The 27,561-nt window shown below is 43.0% G+C and overlaps 1 protein-coding gene across 6 annotated transcripts in view; it reads right to left on the reverse strand.

Annotated features, from left to right (window-relative positions):
• The window catches only part of LOC144893616 (uncharacterized), an 87,707-nt gene that overhangs the window by 35,842 nt on the left and 24,304 nt on the right, over positions 1 to 27,561 (reverse strand). For all 6 annotated transcript variants that reach the window (XM_078784352.1, XM_078784353.1, XM_078784354.1 and 3 more), the window contains one exon: positions 3,207 to 3,350. In XM_078784352.1, coding sequence (XP_078640478.1) covers positions 3,207 to 3,209 — 3 coding nt within the window. In that variant the 5' untranslated portion in view covers positions 3,210 to 3,350. The remainder of the gene's footprint in view (positions 1 to 3,206; positions 3,351 to 27,561) is intronic.

Here is a 27,561-nt window from a genome sequence, read left to right on the forward strand (position 1 = left end):
CCCTTGCACTTTTTTCAAATAACTCACAATTTTCTCTAAAAATATGCTGAAATTGACAAAAGTATTTGGCCTCCACAATTCTTGATTTCACTGTTAATATTACAGAACCTTTCTTTTTGATTCAGAACTCATATCCTTTTAAATCAGAAAATAAAAAGAAATGGATTGACAAAATTATTGACACCCTCGACTTAAGATTTGGTAGCACAACCTTTGGACAAAATAACTGCAGTGAAGTGCTTCCTATAGCCATGAATGAGCTTCCGACACCTCTCTACTAGCAGTTTGGCCCACTCTTCTTGTGCAAACTGCTCCAGTTCTCCCACATTTAAAGTGTGCCTTCTCCCAACTGCTGTTTTCAGAACTCCACAGGTGTTCAATGGGATTTAGATCTGGACTCATTGCTGATCACTTCAGAACAGTCCAGTGTTTGGTCTTGAACCATTCCTGGGTGCTTTTTGAAGTGTGTTTGGGGTCATTGTCCTGCTGCAAGATCCATGACCTTCGATGGAGATGCAGCTTTCTGACACTAGGTTGAACATTCTGCTCCAAAATGCCTTGATAATCTCCTGATTTCATGATGCCATGCACACATGCAAGGCACCCAGTGGCAGAGGCAGCACAGTAACCCCAAAACGTCACTGAACTTCCTCCATTTTGACTGTAGGGAAAGTGTTCTTTTCTTTGAAGGCTTCATTTTGTTTTCTGTAAACATAGAGATGATGTGCTTTACCAAAAAGCTCGAATTTGGTCTCATCTGTCAACAGGACATTCCCCCAAAAGGATTTTGGCTTGTTCAGGTGTGTTTTGGCAAACTCCAGTCAGGCTTTCTCAGCAGTGGGGTCCTCCTAGTTCTCCTGTCATAGAACCCCCTTTCATTGAGTTGGCGACCGATGGTGCGAGTTGAAATTGTTGTACCTTGTGTCTGAAGGACAACTTGAATCTGTTTGGAAATTGATTGAGGTGATTTATCCAATGATTGAGGTGATTGAAAGGACACTCCTTCGCTGCAATCGTCGATCAAGTTTTCTCTTGCGGCCACATCGAGGGAGGTTGGCTACAGTGCCAGGGGCCTGAAACTTCCTGATAACATTGCGTGCTGTGGACACAGGAACATCGAGGTCTCTGGAGATGGACTTGTAGCCTTGAGATTGTCCATGCTTGGCTACAATCTTGTGTCTGATCTCCTCAGACAATTCTCTGGTTTTCTTTCTTTGCTCCATGCTCATTGCGATACACACAGTGAAACAAAATAGCAAAATGACTCTTTTTCTCCATTCAAACTGGTTGAATGAGTGATTTTTATATTGCAGGCACCTGCAACACACCACAGGTGAGTTCAATTCCAAAGTAAAGGAGAATCACCTGCTTGAAATCTAATTATTTCTAACAACTTCTAAAAGGTGCCAATAATATTATCCGGACCATTTTAAGATTTATGTGTGGAAAAGCTAAGATTTCGTAATATTTTCAGATTTTTTGTTTTGTTCCACTGCAAACGAAAGAAATACATATGTGGATGCCAAAAGATTTTTTTATTTCAACAATTTTCTGGAAGAAATGGCGCATTATTTGAAAAAAGTGCAAGGGTGCCAATATTTTTGGCCACGACAGTATGTTTAGCTGTTTTAAGTGCACAGCTCTTCTTTCTTTAGAATGTCTATTTACAGACAGCACAGTTCTTCAAACGGCATTGTGTTGCGAAAAATATTCTATCCATATACTTTTAAAGACATTCAAGGACGACGGAGGCAACCTTCATTATTTAGTGCAAATGGTGAAATCAAATTGCTATGTGTGGTTCGTTTTCGTGAAAAAAATGTTGTCTTTGTTAAAAGTAGCACCTGAAGGTTACGTGTGCACCTGCCTTTTTATCATCCCACTGATGGGCTCATCGAGCAAGATGGATGGTCAAAAAGTGATTGGAATGAGGTACTCACACGAGTCCAAGAAATGGCAATGTTTGTATTTTTCAATTTACACGTGTATTAATTAGCAATAAATTATTAAAAAGTTACTTTATTTATAGATATGTCTCGGTATACTTTTTGACCTTTCGTGAACTATTGTGAGTATTTCGTTCAAATAAATAACCTTTTCAACGCTCTACGTAGGAAAGTGAGATGACATAATATTTTGCAGAACAACTGCCTTGACCCTTCTTCGGTGATGGGCCCAGTTGGCGAAGTGCCCATGTTCTCAAATCCTGCTCTGCCGATCTTGCTGCCTCTCTACCTGTCAGTCCTCTTTGGCCGCATCCCCTCTGCATGGACGTCAGCAAACAACAATCATATCCACAAAAATGGTGCATAAACAAACCCTACCAACTATAAGCCAGTGAGGTTGCGTGCCATCGTTGCTTCTGATGTCAAGTCCATCCTGTTTTTAAAACAACCTGATCTTTGACCATCACTTTAGATGCTGTCCCAGGCGCTCAACTCTGAATGTTTCTGTTGCTCTCACATCATTGGCTGGAGGCCCTCAATATCAAACAAGAGGTTAGGACCTTTTCCCTGGACATATCACAGGTGTTCGACGCAGTGGCATCCTGCTTTGCTTGCCAATCTCGCTGCCTGGGGCATGGAAGGGCATCTTCATTACTGGATTTCTGACTTCCTCCTTTCATATGCAGTCTATGTATTACCATCAATGGAAACCTCTTTTTTCTCTCCTAATGGAGGATGGAGTTCTCCAAGGCAGTGTTTTGGGTCCAGTCTTATTCCGGATCGATACAAATGACCTCTTGATGCTCTGGAAAATCCTCTCTTCCCTTGTATAGACAACTGCACATTGCATCATGCAATGCGCCCATCCCCAACAGCGGCTGCGTCCGTCTGTCTTTGTTTCTTTCTTTCTTTCTTTCTTTCTCTTTCTCTTTCTCTTTCTCTTTCTCTTTCTCTTTCTCTTTCTCTCTCTCTCTCTCTCTCTCTCTCTCTCTCTCTCTCTCTCTCTCTCTCTCCTTCTCCCTGTTTGTTCCTTCCCTTGATGTTTGTCCCACTGTCAGTTCTACCCAGCTCTTCCATGGCCCTCACTCCTGCAAATAAAAATAAAACTGGTCTTGCTTCAGCTGAGCAGCATTTTCCCCTCCACAAATTATTTTGAAGTTTGCTACGTGAGAACAAAGAACAAAGAGGGTTTAGCCCTGCAGCCAGGAAAAACAGTAGAGAAAAAAAACAAGATGGGGCAAGACGCACGCCAATGCTCACCATGGCGGCAGTGTGATGGTTCTACACCGTCAATGTGGATACAACGTGATGTGGCAGACCCTGTCTATGATCGCTCTCCACAACAATGTGACGGTGGTGAAACGAGATGATGCAGTCGGCACTGTAATGATTCCAAGTGTCCTCCTGCAAGCAAATTAGCCAAAACAGCATTGATATTTAGAAACTTTCCTCTTAGCTGCATTAAACCACATTCAATTCACCGTATGTTCATGTTACATATAGTCGTGCCCGAGTCAAAAGCAGACTGGCCTTACTAATTGGAAAGATGAAGATTTTCCAAACGCTCTTAACATGGTATTGCTAAGTGCAAATGGCAAAGTGAAGTGTGCGCTTTGCAATCACAGATAAAGAAAAATAATTACTGCCCACATAGGGATAAGTGCAATTTTCCCAAAAACTAGGCCACACAAAAACCTGTAATTTGAAAGTTGTGTGTTGGAGATTCAACCCAATATTTTTTTTCTAACCAGAAATCGAAAAGAATAACTGGAATGATTCAGTCAGATCCTAAGAAATACAATGTACGAGGGTTGATCAAACTAATCCGTAGCCCAAAATCAAAATGGAAGTAAAAAATTAAAACATAACATCCAGCAAGGCAAACACAAAACATATTGCTGGTGTAAAAATTAAATAAAGTTGAAGGTTATTGGAGACATAGGACCGTCTCCCTGGATATATTTCTGGCATTCTGCGCAGACAGACATCCTGCTTTGCTTGCCAAGGTCTCTGCCTGTGGCAAAGAAGGCGTCTTCATTCTTATATTTCTGACTTCCTCCACTCATAGAGCCTCTCCTCTCCCATCAATGGAACCTCTCCCCTCCCATCAATGGAACCTCTCCCCTCCCATCAATGGAGCCTCTCCTCTCCCATCATGGAGCCTCAACTCTCCCATCATGGAGCCTCTCCTCTCCCATCAATGGAGCCTCTCCTTTCCAATCAAAGGAGCCTCTCCTCTCCCATCAATGGAGCCTCTCCCCTCCCATCAATGGAGCCTTTCCCCTCCCATCAATGGAACCTTTCCTCTCCCATCAATGGAGCCTCTCCTCTCCCATCATGGAGCCTCTCCTCTCCCATCAATGGAGCCTCTCCTCTCCCATCAATGGAGCCTCTCCTCTCCCATCAATGGAGCCTCTCCTCTCCCATCAATTGAACCTCTCCTCTCCTCTCCTCTCCCATCAATGGAACCTCTCCTCTCCCATCAATGGAGCCTCTCCTCTCCCATCAATGGAGCCACTCCTCTCCCATCAATGGAGCCTCTCCTCTCTCATCATGGAGCCTCTCCTCTCTCATCATGGAGCCTCTCCTCTCCCATCAATGGAACCTCTCCTCTCCCATCAATGGAACCCTCTGCAATCCTCTCTCCCACTCGGTCTTGGAAAATCCTCTCTTCCCTTGTATAGACAACTGCACATTGCATCATGCAATGCGCCCATCCAATCTCAACTTATCCAATTGTATGACCATGCATTGTGGCCCTTCGGGGGCATGATGCATGTGTTTGAATGACCATGTGCTTCCCCCTCGGGGTTGAGGCGCATGTGTATTCTGTTACGTGGTCCCCTCGGTGACTACCTGGTCTCGGTGACCCCCGGACCGTGAGAGGACCTTCGCCAGAAAGTAGTATTATATGTATGCGCTTTCGCAACGCAATCCCTATGAATTCCACCCAAGAGAAACTGATGTGCAATGATATATTTCCAGGGTAAGGATATCATACGATTTCAATGATACAATCACGGATATTCCCCGAGCAATCAACAACAAACAACCATCAACAATTCCCAATCCACAATCAATTCCCTATATGATTAAGATGGCCATCTTATATATGTGTGTCCACTTCTGTACTCACGACCCCCTTTTGGTCTCTGCCCCTCACAATGTCTCTGGGCCCCTCCTGACCGATATGCTGGTCAGCGTCGCCGCACTCGGGCGGTTGAACGAACCCCGGGTGGACGTGTTTCCACCGGGCATGTATCGTACCAGGCACCGCGGCTGCAGCCCCTCGTGGCCACGCGAAGCGGGTACGGTAAAGCAAGCCAAAAGCCCCACGCCGCTTGCAAGGCGTGTTAGGCCCCAACGTGCGACCCGTACGCGTCTGTTTAGACGGTGCCGCGAACGGTGCCAGACGCGGGGTCGATGCACGGCCCCACGTCAACTTGACGTCTCCACCGGGTAGGTACACGTCCCGGTAACTCCTCTCGCCAGACGGGCTTCGGACCGCCGCTTTTCCACGCAGCGCAAGGTCGATCCCACCTTGTGTCGGAGCGGGGCGAGGAAGAAAAAGAATACCCGTCGCTTTTCTTCCTCGTGTCTTTTCTTCTTCCGTTTCCGGTCACTTCCGTTTCCGGACACTTTTTCAGAAGGGCTCCTGACCCTCCAACCACAACAACCCTTAATCTACTACGCATGGATAAGCAAAGACCTGAATGGTAATTCACATACATTCACATAAATATGTAACACTCCCCCCCTTCAAGAAAGAAAGTTCGAACCCAGCGAAAACTTTCTTTGCCGGCCAATTTGGAGAAACCAACCAGATAACTCAACCCCCCCCCCCCCCCCAGATTAACTCAATCTGGACAAAGCGTCCGCCACGACATTGTCCCGGCCCCGTACATGTTCAATTTCCAAGTTGAACCCCTGCAAAGCCAAACTCCATCTCATCAACCTCTGATTTTTATTTTTCATTCTTTGAATGAAGGTTAAGGGGTTGTGATCCGTAAAGACCTTTATGGGAAAGGACGTGATTCCTATATACACCTCATAATGTTGAAGCCCTAGCAGGAGAGCCAGGGTCTCTTTCTCCACGGTGGCATAATTTGCCTGATGTTTATTGAACTTTTTGGAGTAGTAGCACACGGGGTGGTCCACCCCATCCTCATCTTCCTGTAACAAGACCGCTCCAGCCCCCACATCGCTTGCATCTACGGCCAACTTGAAAGGTGCCTGAAAGTCCGGAGCGGTTAGGACCGGAGAACTCATTAGTATCGCTTTGACATGGGCAAAGGCCGCCTGACATTTGCCATCCCAAACGAATGGGGTCTCCTTTCTCAACAAACTCGTTAAAGGGGCTACCACATCCGAAAAATTCTTACAGAACCGCCGGTACCACCCCGCCATACCTAAGAATCTCATCAGCTCTTTCTTCCCCTTTGGGACTTGGAAGCGATCGATAGCTTCTACCTTGGCGGTCACTGGTTGTACTTGACCCTGCCCTACTACATGGTCGAGGAACACTACCTGTGCTCTTACAAATTCACTCTTGGCTAAGTTGATGGTCAGACCTGCCTCGGACATCGTCTGAAAAAATGCATGGATTTGCTTAATGTGGTCTTCCATGGTCATGGTGTGGATGATTACATCATCCAGATATGCCTCCACCCCCTCCAGGTCTGCAATGAGCCTATTAATCAGTCGTTGAAATGTAGCCGGCCCGTTCTTCAACCCAAAAGGGAGGACCTTGTACTGATATAACCCATTCGGAGTGACCAAAGCTGAGATTTCTTTGGCTCTATCAGTAAGAGGGATCTGCCAATACCCTTTCAGCAAGTCAAATTTGGTAACAAATTTAGCTGGGCCTATTCGATCAATACAGTCGTCAATCCTCGGGAGCGGATAGGAGTCGGTCTTGGTCACTGCATTCACCCGTTTTAAATCTGTACAACACCGGAAGCTGCCATCGGGTTTCGGAACCAACACACATGGGGAGCTCCATTCACTGTTGCTTGGTTCGATGATGTCATTGTCCAACATATATTGCATCTCCTTCCGAAGATACTCCATCTTCACCGGCTTCATCCGATAGGGGTGTTTTTTCACTGGAGTGGCCTCCCCCACCTCGATATCATGATATACTAAGTCCGTACGACCAGGTACATCTGTGAACAAATGTTTAAATTCGAACATTAGGCTGGACAGTTGTCCTTGCTGTTCCCTTGTTAAATGACCTAACTTCTCATCCAAATGACTCAACACTTCGGTGTTCGTCAATTTGGGGCAGGCCTGGTCATCCAAGTTATCAAACTTCACACCGGCGTTTCCGTCCATTTTCACCGGTACGACCGGTGAGACAGGAACTACGTCTTCCACCGGTTCCCTCTCATGATATTTCTTCAGTCGGTTGACATGACACAACTGTCGCTTTTTTCGTCGGTCGGGAGTGGTCACCACGTAGTCTGTCTCATTCACCCTCTCCTCCACTGCATAAGGACCGAAATATCTAGCCTGGAGGGGCTGACCTGGAACGGGCAGCAATACTAACACCCGGTCCTGAGGACTGAAATTCCTTATCTGCGAGGTCTTGTCATGTCTCTCCTTCATTTTCCCCTGGGCCCTTCTCGAGTTCCGTCGTGCCACCTCACACGCCTTTGCCAATCGGTGTTTCACTGTGGACACATACTCCACCATCGGTGTCCGGGACTCCTGTAGTAACCACTGTTCTTTCACCAATTTCAACGGTCCCCGCACTGCGTGTCCAAACACCAGTTCAAACGGACTGAATCCCAAGGAATCCTGCACGGACTCCCTCGCCGCAAACAACAATAAGGGTATCCCTTCATCCCAATCCTTGGCACATTCAAAACAATATGTTCGGATCATATTCTTTAAAGTCTGGTGAAACCTTTCCAGGGCCCCTTGGCTCTCGGGATGGTAGGCGCTGGATCTTACTTGTTCCACCCCCAACAGGTGTACCACTTGCTGGAACAGTGTGGACATGAAATTGGACCCCTGATCCGATTGGATGACCTTAGGTAGACCAACCCAAGTGAAAAATTTAATCAAGGCCTTTGCAATAACTGCCGCCGTTATTTTCCTCAGAGGCACTGCCTCGGGGAACCTGGTGGACGCGCACATGATGGTCAGTAAGTATTGATGTCCATCTTTGGTTTTGGGTAAAGGGCCCACACAGTCCACAATGACTCGGCTGAATGGCTCTTCAAAAGCTGGAATTGGCTTTAACGGGGCGGGTGGGATTTTTTGATTCGGCTTTCCCACCAGCTGACAAGAATGGCAGGACTTGCAGAACTCCGCCACATCCCGTCGCAGTCCCGGCCAGAAAAAATGTACCAATATCCTGTCACAGGTCTTGTTCACTCCCAGGTGCCCGGCCCAAGGGGTCTCATGTGCCAAACTCAAGATCTCCTTCCGGTACAGCGGTGGCACCACAATCTGATAGTGAACTTTCCACTCATCGTCTGCGGGCACCTCCGGGGGCCTCCATTTCCTCATTAGGGTTTCCCCCTTCATGAAATACCCCACAGGTATCTTCGTAGCCTCTTCTTCCGTAACGGCTTTCTCAATTAACCTCTGGATCTCCGAGTCTTCGTGTTGTTCTTCCACTAGTCTCCTTCGGACCAGCGCGGTTTGCTCCACTTCGTTCTCCGCGGTCTCCGACGGACACTCCACGTCCCCTTGCGTTCCAGACGCTACCATTTCTCGAAATTCCTGGGAATCCCTCCCCTGGTTATTTCCCTTTTCCGAGTTGTCTTCCCGTACCTCTAAGGGTTCCAACTCCCCCTCTCTTTCTTCCTCCTTCTCTTCCGCGTGCTTTCTACCCATAGCCCGAGTCACTGCACAGGATGGAAAGATACCCGGAATCTCCATCTCTAACCGAGTGGTGTTATTTTTCTTACTGGGCTTGTCCACCATTATTGGATTACCCGAAACTCGCCCCCCGGCCAAATCATTCCCGATAATAAAAGAGATTCCCTCCACAGGAAGGGTGGCTTGTAAGCCTACGGTGACCGGCCCGGATACCAACTCAGAACTCAACTGGATGACATGAAGAGGAGCTTTAACATAGCCCCCGACCCCCTGTAAAAGCACACTAACCCCAGTTGCCGTCTTCTCCGACAATGGCAAAATGCCCTCCAGCATCAACGATTGGTGGGCTCCTGTGTCCCTCACTACCCTAACTGGCTTCTGGTTACTCGGGTCGCCATCCAGCGACACGAACCCCTCTGAAATGAAATGTTTGTAGCCCTCCTGAACAAGGTTCTCCCGGGACGCCGTACCTTTGACAGGGGAATCTTCCCCCAGCTCTGCTCTCCAAGAATGATTTCTCACACTTGCCAGTGCATTCGGAGTCGCACTAGACTGATTCCGTTCCGGGTTCTCCCTTTTCCGGAGGTAACATTGGGACATCAAGTGTCCAGTTTTATGGCAAAAAGCACAAGTAGGCCCGGGGGAGAACCTCGGGGTCGGCCTTGAGCCCCCCGAAAAATAAGTTTGTCTTGGGCCCGTAGCCCTCGGATTTCTAACAGTTGGGGTATCATAGTTGTCCCCATAATCATCTCGAGGCCGCCGCCATGTAAGGTCGTTCTCCGCACCGGGTGTTCCATAACTCCCCTGCTGAAGTCTAGGCGAGGAGTTAGGTTTGTGGACCCCTATTCGGTGGGTTAAGGCATAATCATCTGCCATGGTGGCTGCGTCCCACAACTTTGGTACTTTCTTTTCCTGCAGGTACACTTTGATGTCCTCGTGGACACACTGCTGGAATTCCTCCACCAGGATCAAGTCCCGCAATGTTTCGAAGTCTTTCCCGACTCCTTTTGACTCACACCACCGATCAAACATGTTTTCTTTCACTCTGGCAAACTCCACATGGGTCTCACTCTCCCTCTTCCTGGCATTCCTGAATTTTTGCCTGTAAGCTTCCGGAACCAACTCATAGGCTTTGAGGATGTGCTTCTTCAGTACCTCATAATCTGCACATTGGTCCATTGGTAGCGCCGAATAAATTTCCTGACCTTTCCCCACCAGCACACTTTGCACGAGTATGGTCCAGGCCTCCTCCGGCCAGTTTAATTGTCGAGCCACTTTCTCAAAGTGTGGAAAAAATTTCGCGACTTCCTTTTCACTGAACGGTGGAACCAGCCTCACATGTCTGCCCACATCCCAGGTTTTCTGGTTAGGTGTCGACCCCGTCAGCAAGGGTGGTGCCTCTCCCCGTTCTCTCATTAACTCCAGCTCCTTGAATTTGATTTCTTGCTGAAGCTCCATGTCACGTTCCTTTAATTCCCTTTCCGCTTTTCTCTCCTCTGCTTCGAGGTCCCTTGCAGCTCTCCTCTCCTCTGCTTTTCTCCCTTCTAACCTTTCCTGGAGTTCTCGTTCCACTCTCCTTTCCTCTGCTTGCTTCTCTTCTCTCCTCGCTTCTGCTTTCCTTTCTTCTTCTTTTAACCTTTCCTGGAGTTCTCGTTCCACTCTCCTTTCCTCTGCTTGTTTCTCTTCTCTCCTCTCTTCTGCTTTCCTTTCCTCTTCTGATCTTTCCTTTTCTGCTTTCCTTTCTTCTTCTGCTCTTTCCTTTTCTGCTTTCCTTTCTTCTTCTGCTCTTTCCTTTTCTGCTTTCCTTTCTTCTTCTGCTCTTTCCTTTTCTGCTTTCCTTTCTTCTTCTGCTCTTTCCTTTTCTGCTTTCCTTTCTTCTTCTTTAATCCGTTCCTGGCTCCGTAATTGCAACTCCAGTTTCCGGAGCTCAACATCTTCTGGTTCTTCGGGTAGCCACTCCCAGGCTAACTCGTCCCATGTTCCTAATCCCACCATAGATTGTATCACCGTGGCCTGCAACTCCGCCTTCCTCAAATTAGTTCGGACCTCCAAGTTAAAATGTTTGGCCAATTTCAAGAGGTCCGACTTTAGTAACGCTCGGAACTGTGCCTCACTCGGTGTTACCGCAAAGTTCTGTGCCACAAACGCCATGGTGACTATCGTTAACACCTGTTAACCTTCACCCAAGACTTTACCCCAATTTTCCCAAAAATTTTCCAATTAACACTTAATTAATAAATTTTAATTAATAAAAATATTATTTTATTATTTTATACAATTTTAGATCCCGGACGAAGACCCAATTGCGAAACCGCAAATCGTAATTTGGACGAGCCCCCAATTCTGTTACGTGGTCCCCTCGGTGACTACCTGGTCTCGGTGACCCCCGGACCGTGAGAGGACCTTCGCCAGAAAGTAGTATTATATGTATGCGCTTTCGCAACGCAATCCCTATGAATTCCACCCAAGAGAAACTGATGTGCAATGATATATTTCCAGGGTAAGGATATCATACGATTTCAATGATACAATCACGGATATTCCCCGAGCAATCAACAACAAACAACCATCAACAATTCCCAATCCACAATCAATTCCCTATATGATTAAGATGGCCATCTTATATATGTGTGTCCACTTCTGTACTCACGACCCCCTTTTGGTCTCTGCCCCTCACAATGTCTCTGGGCCCCTCCTGACCGATATGCTGGTCGGCGTCGCCGCACTCGGGCGGTTGAACGAACCCCGGGTGGACGTGTTTCCACCGGGCAGGTATCGTACCAGGCACCGCGGCTGCAGCCCCTCGTGGCCACGCGAAGCGGGTACGGTAAAGCAAGCCAAAAGCCCCACGCCGCTTGCAAGGCGTGTTAGGCCCCAACGTGCGACCCGTACGCGTCTGTTTAGACGGTGCCGCGAACGGTGCCAGACGCGGGGTCGATGCACGGCCCCACGTCAACTTGACGTCTCCACCGGGTAGGTACACGTCCCGGTAACTCCTCTCGCCAGACGGGCTTCGGACCGCCGCTTTTCCACGCAGCGCAAGGTCGATCCCACCTTGCGTCGGAGCGGGGCGAGGAAGAAAAAGAATACCCGTCGCTTTTCTTCCTCGTGTCTTTTCTTCTTCCGTTTCCGGTCACTTCCGTTTCCGGACACTTTTTCAGAAGGGCTCCTGACCCTCCAACCACAACAACCCTTAATCTACTACGCATGGATAAGCAAAGACCTGAATGGTAATTCACATACATTCACATAAATATGTAACAATTGTTATGGGGACAGCCTTGTTGACGTTGTGCCTTGGCCATGGGGTCAAGGTGCACGTCCGAGGCTGTTCGAATGTTTGACTTTTTACCTTTTTTCACAAGCAAAAAAGGCAGGCCTTGACTGGGCCCTAAAACAGTCAATAAGCCCGAAATCTGGATTGGCGGCTCTGCTTGATGTTTAGCCTATGGGGACCAATGAATAAATCTCTGTCTGTCGACAGAGTGGCCGAGCTGAGGCCTCCGGGTCGGAGGTGACGCTTTGGTCTAGGACTTCGGTCCACAGGAGATCGGGACAGCGCTCGTCACGCTGTTATGTCGTTGAATATATATATATATATATATATACATACACATTATATAGTGTGTGTTCCAAAATAAACAGTTCACTCGAAATATAATAACTCTCGTGCAAAAAGAAAAGTCTTCCAGACAAAAGTATTGTGACGGTTGTGAACACTGTGAGCTCGGGATCTAACTTTGTGAACCCATCCCCCCAACCCCTCTCTGTGCAGGTAAAAGCATAAACACACCATTCACTGGCATCCACATCATTACATATTCACACACATTGCTTCAACACAATTCCCTGTACCAACGTTTGCACGCCACGGCTCTGGGTTAATGCATAGTGCCGCAGAGCAGAATACAGTGCCACGGGGTACCAGTGACAAAGATTCTAGAAGATGTCAGACCACTCAATCCCCTGCCTCCCACCCCACCCCCATCATGTGACACAGCTGGAACAATCATGAGATGCCATGGAAGGACTGGGAGGAGGTTTGTGTGTACCCACAGCAGAATGAGTATTAAAAGAGATGGACCAGAGATATCTCGCTCTCTCACAGGGAGGACATGAGACAAGCAACAGAGAGAGCCGTTCTTCCCTCCCAAGATTTCCCCGCTTTCATTTACACATCCTGCTTTTCACATTTCATACATTTTCCATGCACGTTCTCTTCTCTTTCTTTTCACTTTTGCTCCCGTTAGTTTTCTCGCGGCGACTTCGACCTGATCCGACCACCCCGAGTGACGTTTTCAGCACCACAATCAGGACAACGCCGCCTCCGAATGCAAATTCCCTGAAATCCAGCTCACAGTATGGACCCAGATCATCCGAGCTCTGCCACACAAAAGGCGCAAGACGAGCGAGTTCAGGCGCCGGGCCGTGGCAAAGTCGCTCCAACCAGATTGACTGCAAGGTCGCTCAGGACATGCCAAAAGTCCCACTCTTTTCTCTACCCTCAATCTCTTCATTTTCTTTCCCACGAAACCCAATCTCCCTGTCATTCCTCATGGATCCAATAGTGTACTCTGTGCTAAGTGATTGTTCGCAAGTGCAATGGTAGCCCACATAACGCGTCATGTGGCGTTGGTTCGCTCGGCCAAATAAATAACTGCCACATAGTTGCCGGCATGGTTCCGTCTGCCACGTTTGACTCACTGGCCCGGTAAACCGACTCTTGGCATGAAGATCTGGCCCGAGTTAAGGGTTGCATCTGGCCGGCGCCCGTGGTCTCATGGAACACGTCGCTTTCTTGTAGTTATCCAGAGGTAACTGGAGAAGTCCGCATGGACTTCTGAGTTTATTGCAATGTCCCTCTCTCTCTCTTTGTAAGTGAGTTATTCCTTGCATTCTGTTCTAACCTGTTCATACTCTTCTCATTGCAGGAAAGCACAGAAACATGGGTGTTGTTTTGTAATTTCTCATCATGATGCACAGCAGTATAACATAATCTTTACTCCCGCCAGGGAATCGCTCCAACCAGATTGACTGCAAGGTCGCTCAGGACATACCAAAAGTCCCACTCTTTTCTCTACCCTCAATCTCTTCATTTTCTTTCCCACGAAACCCAATCTCCCTGTCATTCCTCATGGATCCAATAGTGTACTCCCGTTTGCATTCACTCATGTGCTCATTCACTCATAGTGCATTCACTCATGTCCGTGTGTGTGTGTTCGTGTGTTTGTCAACAAGATATCTGGAAAAGTTCTGAATGGATTTGGATGAAAATTGGTGGGATTATTGACCTTGGGATAAGGAAGAATTGATTAGTTTTTGGTGAAGCTCAGGATATTATTCCGGATCCAGGAATTTTTTTGGGAATTTTTTTTGCGAAAGATTTTTTCTGTTTTACTGCATTAAAGGTTTTATTCTCATTCTTAAATGATGTTTTTCTCCTCTAATTCCGAGATATATCAAAATAAATTCTCTGACAGCTAGGGCTTACTTTCTTTTTCATTTATTGTTTTGGGGAGAGGGGATGTTAAACAAAACGTATTATTCCAACTAAACCCACGGCGGGAGTATGCAGTCTACTGAGTGGCGTTCTAGTTAGAATATGGAATGCTAATAAAGTGTAAAAAACACCTACTTAGTGATAACTCCTTGAGTAATCTGCATTATGAATTATAGAAATTATGTGATGTGCTTAGATATACTTAAAAGGAATAAGGCTTACATTTACAATCTGTGCAACAATGTTATACAATGTCACTTGAAAGAAACCCTGAAACTATTCCTTCCCGACAAACGGATGCCTGAATTCGTTGTCTGAAATGCTTATCTTTATGGGTTATGCTGAGATGTGAACCAGATGATTTTTGCACTTGCTTATCTGAATCCTTGACCTCTTGTTCGAACCCCAATCGCTCATTCGGACACCCCAAAGCCCAGAAGAATTTCTTTGTCTCAACAAAACACTATAAAAGACAAGATTCAGACCGAATCGACAGAAGACCTGCTCGATATGTCGTTTGGAGTCCTGTTTGAGTGCGCCGGCATAGTATACTGTTTAACTGTGTTGTAACCTTTATTATATTCGAGTGAGGCTTCTCCTTTGAATTAAATCTTGACATTGTTCTTGAGGTGTGGACATTCTATTTAGTGTACACCCTTCTACGACACAATACAACAGTATTTATTGTGAAATACAACAGACATAGTGGGTATCTCCACTAAGTCAATAATCTCTGCACTGCAGGTAAACAAGGATACATTTTAATTTTAACAAACACATGAAGCACAAGTATTTCATTCATTCATTGCACTGTCACTTTTGAAACACCAAATGCTAGTAAGGTACCCATGCTATGCACAGGTGTCAAAATCAAATGTCAGGCATGAATAGCCGGTTTGTGAAGAACTTGGGTTGGGAGGGGAGGGAGGGGGAAGGGGAGATGGGGAGGGGAAGGGGTCGTGGGGAATGGCGAATCCTAAACCATGAACCAATAAATTCCATATCCCTGTGCCACCTTCAGTGGAATGTCAGGCATTGATAGCTGGTTTGTGAAGGACTTGGGCAAAACAATTACTGCCACTGATTGTTTCGATATACTACGTACAAATGCCGAATCCACAAATGTCACACATGGAAACCCTCACATAGTTTCCTCCTTCTCCTTCAAACAAAATCACTATATTTTCCTTCCAAACTGCATCATTCCAATCACAAACAAGAATAAAAAAAGACAAAATGTCATTGCCCCTGTGGTTTTAGCAATTCTGCTGTAAGGAGTTAAAGGCTGTCAGTCGCAGCCATCTTTGGTCGGATTACAAACAAAATTTTCTGCATATGTATACTCTCATGAATTGTCTTTTGCCATGTTTGAACAAAATCGGTCCAAGCATGTTGAGAAATGGTTGGGGACACATTTAAGTAACAAAATGGCCACCAGTCGGCCATCTTTGACCTGATCTCAAAATAACATGACGGGCATATGTAAGCCATCATTCATAATCTGTGTGCCAAATTTGTTCAACAGGGGTAAATGCATGTCCAAGAAATGGTTGACGGCGTGTTGAACCTCGGGACTTTTTTTACAAACTAAAATGGTCACCAGTCGGCCATCTTTGATCGCATCGCGAAACCATCATGTGTTCCATCATGTATTATCTATTTGCCAAGTATGAACAAAATAGGTCCATACATCTCCGAGATATGGTTTAAACACTCAATAGACATTGAACTTGATGGAAATGTTAGGCTAAGGATCATAGAGGGGTATCCAGGTATGCAAGTATACCATAGGCAGCACAAAGAGATTAGAGGACAGTGAAGTAATTAGAGGACAGTAACAATGATAGAGGATGGTGAAGTAATTCGAGGACAGTAAAAAGGAGATTAGAGGACAGTGAAGTAATTAGAGGACAGTAACAATGATAGAGGATGGTGAAGTAATTAGAAGACAGTAACAAGGAGATTAGAGGATGGTGAAGTAATTAGAGGATAGTAACAATGAGATTACAGGATGGTGAAGTAATCAGAGGACAGTAACAATGAGATTACAGGATGGTGAAGTAATCAGAGGACAGTAACAATGAGATTACAGGATGGTGAAGTAATCAGAGGACAGTAACAAGAAGATTAGAGGATGGTGAAGTAATCAGAGGACAGTAACAATGAGATTACAGGATGGTGAAGTAATCAGAGGACAGTAACAATGAGATTACAGGATGGTGAAGTAATCAGAGGACAGTAAAAAGGAGATTAGAGGATGGTGAAGTAATCAGAGGACAGTAACAATGAGATTAGAGGATGGTGAAGTAATTAGAGGACAGTAACAATGATATTAGAGGATGGTGAAGTAATAAGAGGACAGTAACAATGATAGAGGATGGTGAAGTAATTCGAGGATCGTAACAAGGAGATTAGAGGATGGTGAAGTAATTAGAGGTCAGTAAAAATGATAGAGGACGGTGAAGTAATTCGAGGATCGTAACAAGGAGATTAGAGGATGGTGAAGGAATTAGAGGACAGTAACAAGGAGATTAGAGGATGGTGAAGTAATTAGAGGACAGTAACAAGGAGATTAGAGGATGGTGAAGTAATTAGAGGACAGTAACAAGGAGATTAGAGAATGGTGAAGTAATAAGAGAATAGTAACAAGGAGATTAGAGGATGGTGAAGTAATTAGAGGATAGTAACAAGGAGATTAGAGGACGGTGAAGTAATTAGAGGATCGTAACAAGGAGATTAGAGGACGGTGAAGTAATTAGAGGATAGTAACAAGGAGATTAGAGGATGGTGAATTAATTAGAGGATAGTAACAAGGAGATTAGAGGACGGTGAAGTAATTAGAGGATCGTAACAAGGAGATTAGAGGACGGTGAAGTAATTAGAGGATAGTAACAAGGAGATTAGAGGACGGTGAAGTAATTAGAGGATAGCAACAAGGAGATTAGAGGATGGTGAAGTAATTAGAGGACAGTAACAAGGAGATTAGAGGATGGTGAAGTAATTAGAGGATAGCAACAAGGAGATTAGAGGACGGTGAAGTAATTAGAGGATAGTAACAAGGAGATTAGAGGATGGTGAAGTAATTAGAGGATAGTAACAAGGAGATTACAGGAAGGTGAAGTAATTAGAAGACAGTAACAAGGATATTAGAGGATGGTGAAGTAATTCGAGGATAGTAACAAGGAGATTAGAGGATGGTGAAGTAATTAGAGGATAGTAACAAGGAGATTAGAGGATGGTGAAGTAATTCGAGGATAGTAACAAGGAGATTAGAGGATGGTGAAGTAATTCGAGGATAGTAACAAGGATATTAGAGGATGGTGAAGTAATTAGAGGATAGTAACAAGGAGATTAGGGGATGGTGAAGTAATTAGAGGACAGTATCAAGGAGATTAGGGGATGGTGAAGTAATTCGAGGATAGTAACAAGGATATTAGAGGATGGTGAAGTAATTCGAGGATAGTAACAAGGAGATTAGAGGATGGTGAAGTAATTCGAGGATAGTAACAAGGATATTAGAGGATGGTGAAGTAATTAGAGGACAGTAACAAGGAGATTAGAGGATGGTGAAGTAATTCGAGGATAGTAACAAGGAGATTAGAGGATGGTGAAGTAATTCGAGGATAGTAACAAGGAGATTAGGGGATGGTGAAGTAATTAGAGGACAGTATCAAGGAGATTCGAGGATGGTGAAGTAATTCGAGGATAGTAACAAGGAGATTAGAGGATGGTGAAGTAATTAGAAGACAGGAACAAGGAGATTAGAGCATGGTGAAGTAATTAGAAGACAGTAACAAGGAGATTACAGGATGGTGAAGTAATTCGAGGATAGTAACAAGGATATTAGAGGATGGTGAAGTAATTAGAGGACAGTAACAAGGATATTAGAGGATGGTGAAGTAATTAGAGGACAGTAACAAGGATATTAGAGGATGGTGAAGTAATTAGAGGACAGTGACTAGGATATTAGAGGATGGTGAAGTAATTAGAGGACAGTAACAAGGATATTAGAGGATGGTGAAGTAATTAGAGGACAGTAACAAGGAGATTAGAGGATGGTGAAATAATTAGAGGACAGTAACAAGGAGATTAGAGGATGGTGAAGTAATTAGAGGACAGTAACAAGGATATTAGAGGATGGTGAAGTTATTCGAGGACAGTAACAAGGAGATTAGAGGATGGTGAAGTAATTAGAGGACAGTGACAAGGATATTAGAGGATGGTGAAGTAATTCAAGGACAGTAACAAGGAGATTAGAGGATGGTGAAGTAATTAGAGGACAGTAACAAAGATATTAGGGGATGGTGAAGTAATTAGAGGACAGTAACAAGGAGATAAGAGGATGGTGAAGTAATTAGAGGATAGTAACAAGGAGATTAGAGGATGGTGAAGTAATTAGAGGATAGTAACAAGGAGATTAGAGGACGGTGAAGTAATTAGAGGATCGTAACAAGGAGATTAGAGGACGGTGAAGTAATTAGAGGATAGTAACAAGGAGATTAGAGGACGGTGAAGTAATTAGAGGATAGCAACAAGGAGATTAGAGGATGGTGAAGTAATTAGAGGACAGTAACAAGGAGATTAGAGGATGGTGAAGTAATTAGAGGATAGCAACAAGGAGATTAGAGGACGGTGAAGTAATTAGAGGATAGTAACAAGGAGATTAGAGGATGGTGAAGTAATTAGAGGATAGTAACAAGGAGATTACAGGAAGGTGAAGTAATTAGAAGACAGTAACAAGGATATTAGAGGATGGTGAAGTAATTCGAGGATAGTAACAAGGAGATTAGAGGATGGTGAAGTAATTACAGGATAGTAACAAGGAGATTAGAGGATGGTGAAGTAATTCGAGGATAGTAACAAGGAGATTAGAGGATGGTGAAGTAATTCGAGGATAGTAACAAGGATATTAGAGGATGGTGAAGTAATTAGAGGATAGTAACAAGGAGATTAGGGGATGGTGAAGTAATTAGAGGACAGTATCAAGGAGATTAGGGGATGGTGAAGTAATTCGAGGATAGTAACAAGGATATTAGAGGATGGTGAAGTAATTCGAGGATAGTAACAAGGAGATTAGAGGATGGTGAAGTAATTCGAGGATAGTAACAAGGATATTAGAGGATGGTGAAGTAATTAGAGGACAGTAACAAGGAGATTAGAGGATGGTGAAGTAATTCGAGGATAGTAACAAGGAGATTAGAGGATGGTGAAGTAATTCGAGGATAGTAACAAGGAGATTAGGGGATGGTGAAGTAATTAGAGGACAGTATCAAGGAGATTCGAGGATGGTGAAGTAATTCGAGGATAGTAACAAGGAGATTAGAGGATGGTGAAGTAATTAGAAGACAGGAACAAGGAGATTAGAGCATGGTGAAGTAATTAGAAGACAGTAACAAGGAGATTACAGGATGGTGAAGTAATTCGAGGATAGTAACAAGGATATTAGAGGATGGTGAAGTAATTAGAGGACAGTAACAAGGATATTAGAGGATGGTGAAGTAATTAGAGGACAGTAACAAGGATATTAGAGGATGGTGAAGTAATTAGAGGACAGTGACTAGGATATTAGAGGATGGTGAAGTAATTAGAGGACAGTAACAAGGATATTAGAGGATGGTGAAGTAATTAGAGGACAGTAACAAGGAGATTAGAGGATGGTGAAATAATTAGAGGACAGTAACAAGGAGATTAGAGGATGGTGAAGTAATTAGAGGACAGTAACAAGGATATTAGAGGATGGTGAAGTTATTCGAGGACAGTAACAAGGAGATTAGAGGATGGTGAAGTAATTAGAGGACAGTGACAAGGATATTAGAGGATGGTGAAGTAATTCAAGGACAGTAACAAGGAGATTAGAGGATGGTGAAGTAATTAGAGGACAGTAACAAAGATATTAGGGGATGGTGAAGTAATTAGAGGACAGTAACAAGGAGATAAGAGGATGGTGAAGTAATTAGAGGACAGTAACAAGGAGATTAGAGGATGGTGAAGTAATTCAAGGACAGCAACAAGGAGATTAGAGGATGGTGAAGTAATTAGACAGTAACAAGGAGATTAGAGGATGGTGAAGTAATTAGAGGACAGTAACAATGATATTAGAGGATGGTGAAGTAATAAGAGGACAGTAACAATGATAGAGGATGGTGAAGTAATTCGAGGATCGTAACAAGGAGATTAGAGGATGGTGAAGTAATTAGAGGTCAGTAAAAATGATAGAGGACGGTGAAGTAATTCGAGGATCGTAACAAGGAGATTAGAGGATGGTGAAGGAATTAGAGGACAGTAACAAGGAGATTAGAGGATGGTGAAGTAATTAGAGGACAGTAACAAGGAGATTAGAGGATGGTGAAGTAATTAGAGGACAGTAACAAGGAGATTAGAGAATGGTGAAGTAATAAGAGAATAGTAACAAGGAGATTAGAGGATGGTGAAGTAATTAGAGGATAGTAACAAGGATATTAGAGGAAGGTGAAGTAATTAGAAGACAGTAACAAGGATATTAGAGGATGGTGAAGTAATTCGAGGATAGTAACAAGGAGATTAGAGGATGGTGAAGTAATTAGAGGATAGTAACAAGGAGATTAGAGGATGGTGAAGTAATTCGAGGATAGTAACAAGGAGATTAGAGGATGGTGAAGTAATTCGAGGATAGTAACAAGGATATTAGAGGATGGTGAAATAATTAGAGGATAGTAACAAGGAGATTAGGGGATGGTGAAGTAATTAGAGGACAGTAACAAGGAGATTAGAGGATGGTGAAGTAATTCGAGGATAGTAACAAGGAGATTAGAGGATGGTGAAGTAATTCGAGGATAGTAACAAGGAGATTAGGGGATGGTGAAGTAATTAGAGGACAGTATCAAGGACATTCGAGGATGGTGAAGTAATTCGAGGATAGTAACAAGGAGATTAGAGGATGGTGAAGTAATTAGAAGACAGGAACAAGGAGATTAGAGCATGGTGAAGTAATTAGAAGACAGTAACAAGGAGATTACAGGATGGTGAAGTAATTCGAGGATAGTAACAAGGATATTAGAGGATGGTGAAGTAATTAGAGGACAGTAACAAGGATATTAGAGGATGGTGAAGTAATTAGAGGACAGTAACAAGGATATTAGAGGATGGTGAAGTAATTAGAGGACAGTGACTAGGATATTAGAGGATGGTGAAGTAATTAGAGGACAGTAACAAGGATATTAGAGGATGGTGAAGTAATTAGAGGACAGTAACAAGGAGATTAGAGGATGGTGAAGTAATTAGAGGACAGTAACAAGGATATTAGAGGATGGTGAAGTTATTCGAGGACAGTAACAAGGAGATTAGAGGATGGTGAAATAATTAGAGGACAGTAACAAGGAGATTAGAGGATGGTGAAGTAATTAGAGGACAGTAACAAGGATATTAGAGGATGGTGAAGTTATTCGAGGACAGTAACAAGGAGATTAGAGGATGGTGAAGTAATTAGAGGACAGTAACAAAGATATTAGGGGATGGTGAAGTAATTAGAGGACAGTAACAAGGAGATAAGAGGATGGTGAAGTAATTAGAGGACAGTAACAAGGAGATTAGAGGATGGTGAAGTAATTCAAGGACAGCAACAAGGAGATTAGAGGATGGTGAAGTAATTAGACAGTAACAAGGAGATTAGAGGATGGTGAAGTAATTAGAAGACAGTAACAAGGAGATTAGAGGATGGTGAAGTAATTAAGAGGACAGTAACAAGGAGATTAGAGGATGGTGAAGTAATAAGAGGACAGTAACAATGAGATTAGAGGATGGTGAAGTAATTACAGGACAGTAACAAGGATATTCTAGGATGGTGAAGTAATAAGAGGACAGTAACAAGGAGATTGGAGGATGGTGAAGTAAGAAGAGGACAGTAACAATGAGATTAGAGGATGGTGAAGTAATAAGAGGACAGTAACAAGGAGATTACAGGACGGTGAAGTAATTAGAGGATAGTAACAAGGGGATTAGAGGATGGTGAAGTAATTCGAGGATAGTAACAAGGAGATTAGAGGATGGTGAAGTAATTCGAGGATAGTAACAAGGAGATTAGAGGATGGCGAAGTAATTCGAGGATAGTAACAAGGAGATTAGAGGATGGTGAAGTAATTCGAGGATAGTAACAAGGGGATTAGAGGATGGTGAAGTAATTCGAGGATAGTAACAAGGGGATTAGAGGATGGTGAAGTAATTCGAGGATAGTAACAAGGAGATTAGAGGATGGTGAAGTAATAAGACGACAGCAACAAGGAGATTAGAGGGGTGAAGTAATTAGAGGACAGTAACAAGGAGATTACAGGACGGTGAAGTAATTAGAGGATAGTAACAAGGATATTAGGGGAGGGTGAAGTAATTAGAGGATAGTAACAAGGATATTAGAGGATGGTGAAGTAATGAGAGGATAGTAACAAGGATATTAGGGGAGGGTGAAGTAATTAGAGGATAGTAACAAGGATATTAGAGGATGGTGAAGTAATGAGAGGATAGTAACAAGGATATTAGAGGATGGTGAAGTAATGAGAGGATAGTAACAAGGATATTAGGGGAGGGTGAAGTAATTCGAGGATAGTAACAAGGATATTAGGGGATGGTGAAGTAATTCGAGGATAGTAACAAGGAGATTAGAGGATGGTGAAGTAATAAGACGACAGCAACAAGGAGATTAGAGGGGTGAAGTAATTAGAGGACAGTAACAAGGAGATTACAGGACGGTGAAGTAATTAGAGGATAGTAACAAGGATATTAGGGGAGGGTGAAGTAATTAGAGGATAGTAACAAGGATATTAGAGGATGGTGAAGTAATGAGAGGATAGTAACAAGGATATTAGGGGAGGGTGAAGTAATTAGAGGATAGTAACAAGGATATTAGAGGATGGTGAAGTAATGAGAGGATAGTAACAAGGATATTAGGGGAGGGTGAAGTAATTCGAGGATAGTAACAAGGATATTAGGGGATGGTGAAGTAATTCGAGGATAGTAACAAGGAGATTAGAGGATGGTGAAGTAATAAGACGACAGCAACAAGGAGATTAGAGGGGTGAAGTAATTAGAGGACAGTAACAAGGAGATTACAGGACGGTGAAGTAATTAGAGGATAGTAACAAGGATATTAGGGGAGGGTGAAGTAATTAGAGGATAGTAACAAGGATATTAGAGGATGGTGAAGTAATGAGAGGATAGTAACAAGGATATTAGGGGAGGGTGAAGTAATTAGAGGATAGTAACAAGGATATTAGAGGATGGTGAAGTAATGAGAGGATAGTAACAAGGATATTAGAGGATGGTGAAGTAATGAGAGGATAGTAACAAGGATATTAGGGGAGGGTGAAGTAATTCGAGGATAGTAACAAGGATATTAGGGGATGGTGAAGTAATGAGAGGATAGTAACAAGGATATTAGGGGAGGGTGAAGTAATTAGAGGATAGTAACAAGGAGATTAGAGGATGGTGAAGTAATTAGAGGATAGTAACAAGGATATTAGAGTATGGTGAAGTAATTAGAGGATAGTAACAAGGAGATTAGAGGATGGTGAAGTAATTAGAGGATAGCAACAAGGAGATTAGAGGATGGTGAAGTAACTAGAGGACAGTAACAAGGAGATTAGAGGATGGCGAAGTAATTAGAAGACAGTAACAAGGAGATTACAGGATGGTGAAGTAATTTGAGGATAGTAACAAGGAGATTAGAAGATTGTGAAGTAATTCGAGGACAGTAACAAGGATATTAGAGGATGGTGAAGTAATTAGAGGATAGTAACAAGGAGATTAGAGGATGGTGAAGTAATTAGAGGATAGTACCAAGGAGATTAGAGGATGGTGAAGTAATTCGAGGACAGTAACAAGGAGATTAGAGGACGGTGAAGTAATTAGAGGACAGTAACAAGGAGATTAGAGGATGGTGAAGTAATTAGAGGACAGTAACAAGGAGATTAGAGAATGGTGAAGTAATAAGAGAATAGTAACAAGGAGATTAGAGGATGGTGAAGTAATTAGAGGATAGTAACAAGGAGATTAGAGGACGGTGAAGTAATTAGAGGATCGTAACAAGGAGATTAGAGGACGGTGAAGTAATTACAGGATAGTAACAAGGAGATTAGAGGATGGTGAAGTAATTAGAGGATAGCAACAAGGAGATTAGAGGATGGTGAAGTAATTAGAGGACAGTAACAAGGAGATTAGAGGATGGTGAAGTAATTAGAGGATAGTAACAAGGAGATTAGAGGACGGTGAAGTAATTAGAGGATAGTAACAAGGAGATTAGAGGATGGTGAAGTAATTAGAGGATAGTAACAAGGAGATTACAGGAAGGTGAAGTAATTAGAAGACAGTAACAAGGATATTAGAGGATGGTGAAGTAATTAGAGGATAGTAACAAGGAGATTAGAGGATGGTGAAGTAATTCGAGGATAGTAACAAGGAGATTAGAGGATGGTGAAGTAATTAGAGGATAGTAACAAGGAGATTAGGGGATGGTGAAGTAATTAGAGGACAGTAACAAGGAGATTAGAGGATGGTGAAGTAATTTGAGGATAGTAACAAGGAGATTAGAGGATGGTGAAGTAATTCGAGGATAGTAACAAGGATATTAGAGGATGGTGAAGTAATTAGAGGATAGTAACAAGGAGATTAGGGGATGGTGAAGTAATTAGAGGACAGTATCAAGGAGATTCGAGGATGGTGAAGTAATTCGAGGATAGTAACAAGGAGATTAGAGGATGGTGAAATAATTAGAAGACAGGAACAAGGAGATTAGAGCATGGTGAAGTAATTAGAAGACAGTAACAAGGAGATTACAGGATGGTGAAGTAATTCGAGGATAGTAACAAGGATATTAGAGGATGGTGAAGTAATTAGAGGACAGTGACTAGGATATTAGAGGATGGTGAAGTAATTAGAGGACAGTAACAAGGATATTAGAGGATGGTGAAGTAATTAGAGGACAGTAACAAGGAGATTAGAGGATGGTGAAATAATTAGAGGACAGTAACAAGGAGATTAGAGGATGGTGAAGTAATTAGAGGACAGTAACAAGGATATTAGAGGATGGTGAAGTAATTAGAGGACAGTAACAAGGATATTAGAGGATGGTGAAGTAATTAGAGGATAGTATCAAGGAGATTAGAGGATGGTGAAGTAATTAGAGGACAGTAACAAGGATATTAGAGGATGGTGAAGTAATTAGAGGACAGTAACAAGGAGATTAGAGGAGGGTGAAGTAATTAGAGGACAGTAACAAGGATATTAGAGGATGGTGAAGTAATTAGAGGATAGTATCAAGGAGATTAGAGGATGGTGAAGTAATTAGAGGACAGTAACAAGGAGATTAGAGGATGGTGAAGTAATTAGAGGACAGTGACAAGGATATTAGAGGATGGTGAAGTAATTAGAGGACAGTAACAAGGATATTAGAGGATGGTGAAGTAATTAGAGGATAGTATCAAGGAGATTAGAGGATGGTGAAGTAATTAGAGGACAGTAACAAGGATATTAGAGGATGGTGAAGTAATTAGAGGACAGTAACAAGGAGATTAGAGGAGGGTGAAGTAATTAGAGGATTATAACAAGGAGATGAGAGGATGGTGAAGTAATTAGAGGATAGTTACAAGGATATTAGGGGAGGGTGAAGTAATTAGAGGATAGTAACAAGGAGATTAGAGGATGGTGAAGTAATTAGAGGATAGTAACAAGGAGATTAGAGGATGGTGAAGTAATTAGAGGACAGTAACAAGGATATTAAAGGATGGTGAAGTAATTAGAAGACAGTAACAAGGATATTAGCGGATGGTGAATTAATTAGAAGACATTAACAAGGATATTAGAGGATGGTGAAGTAATTAGAGGACAGTAGCAAGGATATTAGAGGATGTTGAAGTAATTAGAGGACAGTAACAAGGAGATTAGAGGATGGTGAAGTAATTAGAGGACAGTAACAAGGATATTAGAGGATGGTGAAGTAATTAGAAGACAGTAACACGGAGATTAGAGTATGGTGAAGTAATTAGAGGATTATATCAAGGAGATTAGAGGATGGTGAAGTAATTAGAGGATAGTACCAAGGAGATTAGAGGATGGTGAATTAATTTTTTTTTTTTTTTGTATACAAGATCGAGGCTCGTGAAAGAGCGAAAGAGTGAAAGAGAGTAATTAGAGGACAGTAACAAGGAGATTAGAGGATGGTGAAGTAATTAGAAGACAGTAACAAGGAGATTAGAGGATGGTGAAGTAATTAGAGGATAGTAACAAGGATATTAGAGGATGGTGAAGTAATTTGAGGACAGTAACAAGGATATTAGAGTATGGTGAAGTAATTGGAGGACAGTAAAAAGGAGATTAGAGGATGGTGAAGTAATTAGAAGACAGTAACAATGAGATTAGAGGATGGTGAAGTAATTAGAGGACAGTAAGAATGATATTAGAGGATGGTGAAGTAATTAGAGGACAGTCACCATGATATTAGAGGATGGTGAAGTAATTAGAAGACAGTAACAAGGAGATTAGAGTATGGTGAAGTAATTAGAGGATAGTAACAAGGAGATTAGAGGATGGTGAAGTAATTAGAGGATAGTAACAAGGAGATTAGAGGATGGTGAAGTAATTAGAAGACAGCAACAAGGAGATTAGAGGATGGTGAAGTAATTAGAAGACAGTAACAAGGAGATTAGAGGATGGTGAAGTAATTAGAAGACAGTAACAAGGAGATTAGAGAATGGTGAAGTAATGAGAGGATAGTAACAAGGATATTAGAGGATGGTGAAGTAATGAGAGGATAGTAACAAGGATATTAGGGGAGGGTGAAGTAATTCGAGGATAGTAACAAGGATATTAGGGGATGGTGAAGTAATTCGAGGATAGTAACAAGGAGATTAGAGGATGGTGAAGTAATAAGACGACAGCAACAAGGAGATTAGAGGGGTGAAGTAATTAGAGGACAGTAACAAGGAGATTACAGGACGGTGAAGTAATTAGAGGATAGTAACAAGGATATTAGGGGAGGGTGAAGTAATTAGAGGATAGTAACAAGGATATTAGAGGATGGTGAAGTAATGAGAGGATAGTAACAAGGATATTAGGGGAGGGTGAAGTAATTAGAGGATAGTAACAAGGATATTAGAGGATGGTGAAGTAATGAGAGGATAGTAACAAGGATATTAGAGGATGGTGAAGTAATGAGAGGATAGTAACAAGGATATTAGGGGAGGGTGAAGTAATTCGAGGATAGTAACAAGGATATTAGGGGATGGTGAAGTAATGAGAGGATAGTAACAAGGATATTAGGGG

Source organism: Myxine glutinosa, chromosome 9 (genome assembly GCF_964187855.1).
Source record: "Myxine glutinosa chromosome 9, kmMyxGlut1.1, whole genome shotgun sequence".
Classification (NCBI taxonomy): Eukaryota; Metazoa; Chordata; class Myxini; order Myxiniformes; family Myxinidae; genus Myxine; species Myxine glutinosa.